This window comes from Oryzias latipes, chromosome 16 (genome assembly GCF_053564925.1).
Source record: "Oryzias latipes strain Hd-rR chromosome 16, Olatipes_Hd-rR_3.1".
In the NCBI taxonomy this organism is placed as follows: Eukaryota; Metazoa; Chordata; class Actinopteri; order Beloniformes; family Adrianichthyidae; genus Oryzias; species Oryzias latipes.
In genome coordinates this window covers 29,834,885-29,846,326 of record NC_136252.1, presented here as the reverse complement: position 1 = coordinate 29,846,326, position 11,442 = coordinate 29,834,885, and the positions used below count along the sequence as shown (strand labels likewise).

Sequence of the window (11,442 nt, the reverse complement as noted above, 5' to 3'; positions counted from 1 at the left end):
TCTTAACTTCCTTATCCAACATGAATTATATTGACAACATAAGACAAGGTTGTCCTTGGAAGGTTGTTATTTTCTTTTCAGGTTTTTTCACCATTTAGCTTTTTCTCTTGCATCCATCAGAGTTTAGGTCTTGTTTAGGCAAACAACCAGAACTTTAAGCACCAGAATCGACTCGGCTCCTATTTTGCTGGAAAAGTAGGCTTAATTAAAAATGCCATTATTGCAGAAGACAAAAATAACAGCAGCAAAAGCACCTGTATTCTAAAGTTTTAATGTTCCGTTCACATGTAACTAAGGGAGAAATAATAGATATTAGAATTTTTGAATATATTGTTATTACAGCGATTCAGGGAGGGACTAGCTTTTGTGAGTATCAGCTGCTGTGAATGAACCACTTTTTATTGACACCAGTACATTTTCAAATCTTTACGGAATGAGAACCTTCACCGACATATTTAGGCAAGCCACAGCAATAAAAGCTAGCAGTGAGTGAATAATATCTGATCGTTATAATCCAGGTTTTGTTGTCTTTGATACTTTTAGGTTATCTGTAACAATAGGCTCCATAAAGGTGCATCATCTTGTTGGGGAAGCCAAACGTGCGGACCCCTGCTTCTGCCACGCCCCCACATCGATTCCTGGGGTTGCTGATGGGAAACCGAACACTGCCGTCTTTAAGCCATCCGCCATCACATCGGTCATAGTTCTGAAAACGCCAGGCAGCATAAAGCTGGCCCACCAAGGCCAACTCTGATCCTCGAGTCTTGCAAGCGTGCTCCGCCTGATCATAGGAAAGGGCCCCCGAAATGTAGAAAAGAGATCCTGTTACAAGGGAGTTACAGAAACAGAAGTCATTGAAAGGCTGATGCATCTTTGATGAAAACGTACAACTTTTTTTGTTGTTTATATGGTCATCAATTAAGCTTTTATTGGTATTTTAAACTGAAAAATGTGTTAATCTTACAGAGAGCTTCAGGAGTTGTATCAAATAAACTCAAACCAACTAAATGCAATGAAGGATGGTGCTTTACAGCTTTATACAAAACTAGAAGTGCCGGTTTAAAAGAAATCTGCATTTTTAAATTTTAGTTAGCTCATTTATTTGCCATTTCAAAAAGAAAGTTCTTTATTGAAAGTCAGCTGCTGATGTCTAATCATAAAAAAAGATTTTGGAGGATTTGAAGTTCTAAATATTACTTCACATACACTGTCTTTCTGTGGCGTGCAACAGGACGTGACCCAGCACAAATCTCCACAGCTAATTTCCTATTATTTTCACTTGTGAATTCTTTCGTAAATATTCCAAACATCGGGTTTTCTTTTTTTTTTTTTTAAACTTGTCCTGTCCAACAGCTGGGCAGACAGATGACAGCTGAAGGCCTCTTGTGTTGGACATATTTTACTTTAACAACAGGGGTTATGAATCTTCTGACAAACCAGAGGTATGTCTAAATAAACCCCTTTTGTAATCGAGGCCAAACTTTATTCCTTTTAATTGTTTTTGAAATTCTTTTGTGTTGGACCGGACAGAAAAAGAAAGAAGGGAAGAAGAGAGAGGGATGTTAGAAAAGGGGGGGATAGCAGGGTGATCATAGGAGGGGGAGGGGGGTAAAACCATGAAGCAGCATAAATCAACAAGCTACTGGATGTTTATAATTACGGTAAGGTTCAAATAGAATACAAATCTCAAAGGGGCGGGGCCTGTCCACACACACTCAAATGTTATAAACACACCTGTTAACTGCAAAAATGTCCACATGTCAACATGTACACAATACAGATATTGTTCACAAGTGCATACTTATGCCTTCAAGCCAACTAGTGTGAGATATTTCATTCAATCACGCAAACTATTAGTGCAAAGGTGAGCTAACACCTGTGCTCAGTTGAGTGTTTATGTTCTTCTAAAATGGATGATGGAATGTGAAAAGAAGGAGGGGGAGTGACCAGCCACCCCCACACCAAGACCCCCGCCGCAGCAGCCACGGCAGCCAGAAGCCCCCAATGCCATGTGGCAGCAGGCAGAGAACAACCGCCCCCCGGGTGACCACATCCACCAGTCAAGGCCAGGGCCAGCAGGACCGCCACGAGGCCCCATAAGCCATAGAGCAGGGAGGCATGGGGGGAAAGAGAGTGCCGCCCCAGCCCAACCAGGAGAGCAACCCCCCCAGCTGCCCCCGCCCTCAGTTCTTTCGTAAACATTCCAGACATCAGGTTTTCTATTATCTCACCATTGTTCTGGGAAGTGAAGCAGAAAGCATCAAAGCGGTCGTGGGTTTTGTCTTTTGGTCCATAACTGCGGATGCCTGGAAGCAGCTCTCCTCCACAGACCGGTCGTGGATGTATGATTGGATAATGGACGGTTCCGTCATGAAGCCAACCTGCATTACACCAGTCCAGACCCTCGGTCCAGGCTGCAGGAAGAAACAAGGGGCGGAAAAAATGGTCAAGCACCTGCTGTTGGTAATCATTTATTCACAAGCTCAAAGTTTTGATTCCATTTTATTTGATCACATTAAATATCCAATTTTTTAAAACATTTCTTAAAACGACAACTTTACTTGAACATAAGAGCATTTTTTTTTATAAAACCACAGATTTAAACCGAACATAAATGGAACAATTAGGAGAATTATGACTTCCTAAATTGTAAACTGTGTGAAAGCAGTTTTTTGACAGAAAGAAAAACAATAAAAGACATCTGAATAAGGCTTTTGTTTTAAATGAATTAAATACATTGAACCTTCCAAGTAAAGAGTAATTAAATATTAATTAATCGATAAATCCAGCCAGCAGTTATAACTTTGAAAAGTGTGTACCTCTGTAGAGTTGATCATATGTGGCTAGTCTGGCATCTTGCTGAACACAAGCATCCTTGGCTTCAGGGTAGGTGAACCGATAGCGACCATATTTACTCTGATATGGAAAAACCACACCTAGAAAATATAAAACAGTTACCAGATCTCAACAGGTGATAAAACAGATGGACGGACGGACAGATAGATGGATCATTTAGTAAATCTACAGAAGGTTGAACAATGGCCATTATTACCTTCAATTCTCAAAGTAATAATTACGTTCTCATCTTCTATGCCGTTTATCAGCTCACAGCGATATTGGCCCCCATCGTCCAGCTCAAGATGGCGGAGCAGCAGTGAAGCGTCCATGGCATGGGCCCTCCGAAGAGAAGCTCTCTGTCCAAGGTGGCCATATGGTTTGAAGGCTTTTTCATTAGACATCATGACAATACTCTCCAGACCAATCCGTTCTGGTTCCACCTTTGTCCATTTGACTTTGTAATGCTTTGGTTTAATTCTGAGGATGCAAGGTAAGGTGACGTTTTCTCCTCGTCTGCCAATGATTTCAGCAAACACGGGTGGTTCAAGCAAAAACTGCAGCCTCTTGGTGACAGCAACTGCTGTTTGAGTATCTGCAAGGCGGGGATACACAATCCGTTATAATTAATTATACCTACTGTGTTACATGATTGCAATAATTATTACAGTAGCAATTAAGAAACCAAAAGACACCAATCAAGCATGTTCTCGCACTTACAGGGTTTGGGTTAAGTTCTTAGCCCAAAATCTATCCAGATGCAAAGAAATGTTCTCGTGCCACATCAAGATCAGTCAGCTAGTCCTATCAGTGCCTCAAGACTGCTTTCAGAACTCGTCGTCAAATATTACTAATATTACTAATATTAAGTCCAACTTTTGGATCAAAATACCAACAAGAAAATGTTAAAGTTGGTGCTTCACAAAGCTAATTGTTTCCTCAAACGACTTTGAAAGGACTTTACCTTTTCTGCTGTTGGAATACAGAGCTGAGGACCAGCTGAAGAAGCTTGATGTTAATGAAAGAATCACAGCAAAGCTCATCATGAAAGGTGCCATTCTTCTAGCTCCTGTCATCCACATATAAACACAACACCGTTTATAAGATACAATCTTCAAGTTCTGCTTGTCAAATCAGAAATATATAAGAAAGGACAAACCTGTAAAGTCAAATGACACAGTTATTCAGTCATCCTCCAGCACCGTCCAACATAATGTTAGGGGTTTCATGGTATCCAGTTAGGAAATTGAAGGTAAGTGTTTACATTTCTTCATCTTCGGGTTATGTTAGTGTCAGCTCGTCTGTCCGGATCTTTCAGCTTCCTCTAATCCTTCTCACCCCCCTCTCTCCTCGGTCATATGGTCCTCATTGTGATCAGCAATGTGTAAACACAGCTGTTCTCTCTGTTCCAGATGTTAATGAGCATACGATTGTGTGTCATTGACAGCCTTTGATCAATTGTCTTTATTTCTTTGTGTCCACTAAAATAATATGCCAAAGTAATTTGGCCTGAAGGAAGGAATAAGCAGATAAAATGAATGAATAAAATACCAGAAAGTGAGGTTAGTGAAAAATGAAAGCTGCTCTTTACACTCAAATGGACCTAAATGATTAAACCATCGCTGCTGTTGCTATTGGTGACACCAAACTAAAAATAAACTGATAACTGACTTTAGGTGGCAGTGGGTCAACAGGTTTTGTTTTCTCTAAACATTGTTTAGCTTAGCAAAGTTTTAGGTTTGATCCTCAAAACCAGTTTTTAAAAAGACAAATGAATCAGCTCTACTTGCTTATGTGGTTCTTCAATGCAAGCACAAGGGGAAATGCCACATAGAAATAAAACATTGCAGATATTTGACAGCCTTTATGCAAAAAAGTAGTCTATACTAAAAGTAAGGTAGCTTACTTTTTGTATACTGTCTATATATTGTAAACTGAAAAAGTATTTGGTTACACTACAAGTACATGGTATGTAGCATACTTGCTATGCTTATACTTATACTCAAGTGTACTTAATAAAATAGATGTAAACCTTAGGAATGGAATGGAATTCCTAAAGGCAGCTCTTTTGACCATTTGCTTTTGCAAATGACTTCTATTATACTTTAAGTAAAGCTAAGATGACCACATATGCCGATGATACAACTATATCAGTCTCCTCTTCTAGCTTAGCTCAGGCCACTAAAATGCTACAACAGGAGATTAAGTCTATTTCTGGCAGAAAAAAAAGTTAAAATTGAATGTGTTTGAAAACCAAGTGTATGTTGTGTGTTCAAAGCATTCTGTCAAAGAAGAATAAACGTTGCATACAATGCTACTGAATCAATCAATCGAACAAGTTAAGGAGGTTAAGCTGTTTTTATAACACAAGACCAAACAATGTCATGAACCACACATAAAAGTAAGACTGTCAATTAAAATGAGTAGGCAACTTTTGAATAAGTAGATGCAATGCTAATCATATGTCAACAGAAACAATAAGACTGGTTCTGCGGTCTTTAGTTTTGTGTTACTTGGACCATTGCGAAGTTGTTTGGTCAAGTGCAGCCAAAAAAGACCATAACAAACTTTGGATGGTGCAGAATAGGGTTGCAAAACTGACTCTAGGTTGTCCATTTAGGACTAATATCAACTGGACGCATCAAAGTCTGTAATGGATGAAATTCAACGATAGGCTTGCGTGTAGTCTGGTTCTATCTGTACATAAAATCTGGACATTGCAAAGACCTCTCAGCTTGTTTTCATGGTTACTGCCCACTTTTAGTAAATGAGGTTTTAAACACAAGAAATATTCGCCACAAATGAGTGCACCCCAAAATAAATAAATACAACCTTATATAGAACAATTTCTTAAAGGAATATGCTGCCTCTAGAAGAAATGATAATAAGCAATCATGCTTTTAAAGCTGATCTCAAGAAGTCAATAATTCAAAATGAAATTACATTTAATAACTGATTTGTCTCTTAACTTAGACATCTCTAAGCAAATAAAATAAACTTTAAATGTGCTGAATTAGGAGGATCATTAAAATAAATAAAACATAGTTATAAAGAATTGATTAAAAAAAACTATAGAAGAATACCAACTAAAATATTAAATATATATATATATATATATATATATATATATATATATATATATATATATATATATATATATATATATATATATATATATATATATGTATGTATAATATTTTATTATATATTAGTAATAAAATGTGTTCATATGTATATATATATATTTATATATATATATATGAACACATTTTATTACTAATGGTGGTGAAAAGGCTTTTAAGTAATAGATGTAATAGGACAAACTTAATAATGTACATATGGTTTGATTAGGAAGACTGTAGTTATAAGAGCCCTATTTTACTACAGATATATTTGTTTTTTTATTGATGTTGACTTTTTATGGGCTTCCATTTTTAAAAATGTTTTTGTAGTATATTTATATATTTTTCCTAGTCGTAAATTTGTGATCAGGTTTGGTTGCATATGCTTCTAAATTTAGGTGGCTCACTTCACTCTGCCCCTTGTCTGCTAATCAGTAACACCTGGTTTTGGTTTAATTGCCACACCTGTTGCCTGTTTCACCAGGTCCCACACTGGAGTGTATATAAACCACCACAGGATCTGTTGCTGGTTTTCAGAACAGAGTTGTTTGAACCAAAGAGTTTGTGAACATTGTTAAAATGTCTAGTATTTATTTTGTCATCCATAAAGAACTCAGTCTTTTCATAGGTTCTGGTCTGCATGAACAGTTAGAGAAAAAATGAGCAAAAGTTTTGTAGCAAGTGTTATGAAAATTAGCAACCTTTTCTGTTATTTAAAAAAAATCTGTTCCAGGGATCTCACATTCCCACTTTTTGTCAAGGTACAAATATTAAAAGCTGTTGTAGTGTTTGCCTTTTTGGTAGAGAGTTAAAAAGTTTGGTCAGTTAATACATAATGTTAATCTAAGCAGAACAAGCCTGTACACATAAAGCAAAGTAGCTATTACGCTCCTTTCAGCATTATTTGACTGTTTTAAAAAACATGCAGTGCTAACAGTAAATGAGGCTTCTCTGCAGACAAACAGCTTGCCTGAGTTTTTTTGAATTTCTCCTACAAGCAGGCTTCTAAAGAGCTCTGTGTGCATTCAACCATCTCTGTTGTAGCCCTTGTGGCACTGGAGGCAGCAGGAGAGGATGCTGTACCGGATCTTCTGCCACCATGGCACCCAGTCACAAGGGTGGCATTGTGAGGATCACAGTATCTCTGCAGCGCCTGCATGAGGCAGATGCACAAAACCATCCAATGTGAAAAAATGCAAAGATAGGATCCTTTTTTTTTCTGTGTTGCCTCCTCATTGTGCTCTGTCATCAATGGGACTCTGTCTTGGCTTCTACTTAGTATTCAGACAAACACCTCTAGGTGACAGCAGCCAACTGTCCCTACAGCACTGTGTCTAACTTTTTTGTTTATGATCACAATTACTTTATGAATGTTCTCCATACCATGAATCCCAGTTATTTTTTTCCTCCAAGCCTAAAATGTTTCTAACTTTAAGGCACTTTATGACTTCAGGATTTTAGTTTCATCCAAGTTAAAAGAAAACATAATCTGTATGTTGTTTTGTTTTAGTCCAACTCAATTATCTTTTCAAGTAATTTAAAAGTGTTCCTAGTGGTTTTTAAACTATTATTATGTTGTTTTTTTGGAGTAGGGAGCTTGTGGCCAACCCAGCATATTTTCTACATCACAAATGATCTCTTTTTCAAACTGTGTTCTTTTCATCTGCTCCTGATTCACAACAATTTGAATAAACAAATACTCAGAATAACAACTAAGAGCCCAATTTTATTTATATACTATGTTGTCGATAGTCAGAAAAATGCCAAAAGAACATGTTAAAACACCAAAAACTGAATTTAACGAGAAAAAACAAGATTAAAAAAATGGTTTTCCTTTGAATAAACTTACCATTTATATATACACTCACCGGACACTTTGGTACACTGTGACACTGTACACTATTACAGGGTTGGACCCATTTTGCCTTCAGAGCATCTCAATTCCTTGTTGCATAAATTCAACAAGGTACTGTAAATATTCCTCAGAGAGTTTGGTCCATATTGACATGATAGCAGCACACTGTTGCTGCAGTTTTGTCAGTCACTCATCCATGATGCCAATCTCCTGTTTCACCACATCCCAAACATGCTCTATTGGGTTGAGATCTGGTAACTGTGGAGAACATTTGAGCCCATTGAACTCATTGTCATGTCCAAGAAACCAGTCTGAGATGATTCCAGCATTATGACATGGCACCTTATCCTGCTGAAGGTAGCCATCAGAAGATGGTATACTGTGGTCATAAAGGGATGGGCATGGTCAGCAACAACAGTCAGATAGGCTGTTACATTTTAGCCATGCTCAATTGGTACTATGGGGCCCAAAGGGTTCCAAAAATTATCTCCCACACCACTACACCACCACCAGCAGCCTGAATCATTGATACAAGGCAGGATGGATCCATGCTTTCATGTTGTTGAAGCCAAATTCTGATCCTACCTTTCTTTGCTGACAGGAGTGGCACTCAGTGTTCTTCTACTGCTGTAACCCATCGGCCTCAAAGTTGGACGTGTTGTGCATTCAGAGATGCTCTTCTGTCGACCTCGGTTGTAATCAGTGGTTCTTTGAGTTACTGCTGCCTTTCCATCAGCTGGAACTAGTCTGGCCATTCTTCTCTCACCTCTGGCATCAACAAAACGTTTCCACCCACAGGACTGCTGTCCTGTACACCAGCCCTTTCTAGCCATTGGTAGGACTTCTTGATATCAGCCATTTCATGGTCTGGTGGTACATCCCATGCAGGCGCTTGTCCTCTCATGAGAATATGTCCTCCAGCACAGTATCCTCTGCTCTCCATTGTCTGAGACATTCACTGAGCACACTACCAGTTGGGGCCTTGAGCTTGATGTATTCATGGATCCTGAATGTTTCGTCCTGGATAGTGGCTTCCACGCTTATTAGTCCTCTGCCTCCTTCCTTCGCTCTTCCGTTAGCCATTCGGTGCAAGTCCCATCTCTAAGCAGCTGGTTCATATGTGCTGGCAGACACTCATGGAGTGCAGTGAGTTTCTTTAGCCAGTAGGCATGTATCGTGTCAGGGCCCGGTGCTGTCCAGTTCTTCATACCGGAGACTCTTTCTTGTGATGGTTACTGGATTCTGTTCTGGGATGTTGCTATGGTCTTTTCTCAGAGAGACCAGCCATTGGGCATTGCTGTTTTGTGCTGTCTCTTTCTTCCAGATATTTTTCCAGTACTGTTCAGTTTCTAGCCTTGGTGGGTCTGCTCTGCTTCCATTGAGCGTACACTTTTGCAGGTTGAGTTGTGAACAGCCTGTTTGTCCGTCTGGCATCATTGTCTCTTGTGTACCTCTTTAGGCATCTGCTCAAGGCCAGAAGCCTCCGTTTGACAGTTTCAACGTTGCTCTCAGCTGTTTTCTTTGATGTCCTGTGGGCCTTTACTTGAAGCAATCATTTTTAGTTTTTTGACAAACCTCAATTTGCTTCATGTACAAGTTAAATGTAACATTGATCAGATGGGATTTTTTTTCTTTGGAGATGGGTATCTCTGAGGTTCTTTTTGTTTCTTATCCTCATAGTTTGACAGATTTCATTTTTTTTCAATTCCTTGCAGCCATTTTAGGGTTGACAATGATAAATTTCAGCCTGAAGACAAAACGTCCGTTCTCTCTTTTTGACACCTTATTACCTCCTAATTTATTGAGTAGCTGGAAAGTTAATTTCTGGTTAGTGGTTTGGTCTTTGCCACTGAAGTCACAGATCCTGGAATGTATAGCTTTGCGGATATTTACATTAATTGACTTTTAAAAAAAGAAAATGAATGAAACTTGTTTGAAACCATTAATTATGCTTTGATTTACACTTTTTTATACGACAAGTTAGTCAAAAATTATGGGGTTAATATAGTGCACCAGTTCTCTGCAGTAGAGATGAGCGGGGCTGATAAAAGAGCAGGTTGGCCCGCCTGCAGCCCTGATGAAGTATGTGTGTGTGCGTTTGTGGGAATGTGTGTGAGAGACAGAAATGGAGTTGCATCAGTGCATGACTATTTTGACAAAAAGAGTGACATGTGCTGGGGTCAGGAACAAGCCACCTGCATAGGAGTATGTTTAACACGTTTATAACTTTGAAAGACCCTCTTTCGCCCAGTGAAGAAATGCAACTGGTGAAAGATTTTCAACACTCTTGCAAAAGCCCATGCTCCAAAACCCAAGGCTAAAAGAGGCAGCCTTTAGGTGAAGCGAAAGATCGTCCTTTCTTTAAAGTCAATGTTTCTGCCAAGTGTAGAGAGACTGTTTGACTAAGGACTACCTGTATCATCCTTTCTTGTTTTCTATATAAGAACATGCTGGTACCTTTCTTGTTTGAGCATAACTGTGGTAGTGTAGGGTTGAGGGTTCTTAATGGAGCATGATTTTGAAGCTTTGTCATGCAGCAAACACTGCAAAAAAGGCTGCAAAAGTGCAGCCTGTAACTGAAAATAGTTGCGTTGTGTCAGTTCATTTAAGCTTGGCTCACTTTGTTCTCCATTTGTGACTTTTTGATGTCTCTTCAGGTCATGCGGGTGAAGTTTGTTTTTGGAAACGGACACTAAAGTTTTAATTGGAGTTCATGTCACAAAAAGCAAGGTTAGTTATATTTATTTATAAAGCCGTAAGAAAAAAAGCTGAAACTGTTTTGAAAAACAGAGTTGAGCAACAATTCACAGTATTTCATTACTATAAACAGCCCATATTTTGGGCTATTTATCACTTGGAAAAACTGTTAATGGGCAAAATACATGCAACTTATTACTAGCATTGTTTCACTCTGTATGGGTGATTTCTAACCCGTGACATGACGTACATTACGCTGAAGCAGGAAATGTAAATATTGTGAGTCCTCACTAATGAAAACCGTCACTTTTTAAATACATCACAATCAAACATCTGTCTTCAATTTAGTGTGTATTCTTGTGTTTAAATAAGTTAAATAGCTGTACATAAATCCATATTCAAACTGTAAACAACATTCTGTAATCATATGACCTATTGTCCCTGCCTTGGAGTGATTTACTGACAAGCCTGAGGCTAACCAACTAATTACTCATGAGTTGAGTTGATGGAGTATCGTGTGCATGAGAGTCACGAGCAGATATAGATCTGACAGCTGAAGCGGGAATTTTTTTTTTAACAATCTTATACCTGCTTAGCCTGAAGCCCTATCTAAGTTGTGGTTGTTTTTTTTCGTTGAATGTTTAACCAGAACATTTTAAACATGTTTCACTCAGAGAACACTGCTGATGTTGATCTGATAGTGGCCTTTAGAAATAATGTTGAAGTTTCCGTCTTTGCAGGGCCTGTGTGTAATCCAGACAGTCACTAAACTTTGTCTTTTCCCCTTTCAGATAACTTCATGTGGTATTTACAGATAACAATGTTTGGACAGTCTTACAACCTGATTGTACAAACAAGCAAATCAATTTGCTGCCTAACCTTGGAAGTGTTAAGCAATGTTGTGGAAGTTGGCTCCAAACTGTGATTCATTAC

At 38.6% G+C, this 11,442-nt stretch overlaps 1 protein-coding gene across 1 annotated transcript; it reads right to left on the bottom strand.

Moving 5' to 3' along the window:
- Positions 1 to 255: 255 nt before the first annotated feature.
- On the bottom strand, positions 256 to 4,205 carry hapln2 (hyaluronan and proteoglycan link protein 2). The gene is made up of 6 exons (XM_004078335.5): positions 3,995 to 4,205; positions 3,800 to 3,904; positions 3,053 to 3,430; positions 2,820 to 2,936; positions 2,232 to 2,414; positions 256 to 822 (listed from the first exon to the last, which is right to left on the bottom strand). Exons 2-6 carry the CDS (start codon positions 3,891 to 3,893, stop codon positions 545 to 547), a joined length of 1,050 nt encoding a protein of 349 aa, XP_004078383.1. The 5' UTR covers positions 3,894 to 3,904; positions 3,995 to 4,205; the 3' UTR covers positions 256 to 544.
- Between the last annotated feature and the right edge of the window lie 7,237 nt (positions 4,206 to 11,442).

Bases quoted from the DNA above. Each gene is read 5' to 3' on its own strand.
- hapln2 (XM_004078335.5), bottom strand. From the start codon at position 3,893: ATGGCACCTTTCATGATGAGCTTTGCTGTGATTCTTTCATTAACATCA. The intron at 2,937-3,052 runs GTAATAATGGCC...TATATTTTCTAG, and splicing joins TATTACTTTGAGAATTGAAG to GTGTGGTTTTTCCATATCAG. The intron at 823-2,231 runs GTGAGATAATAG...CCCTTGTAACAG, and splicing joins CTTCACTTCCCAGAACAATG to GATCTCTTTTCTACATTTCG.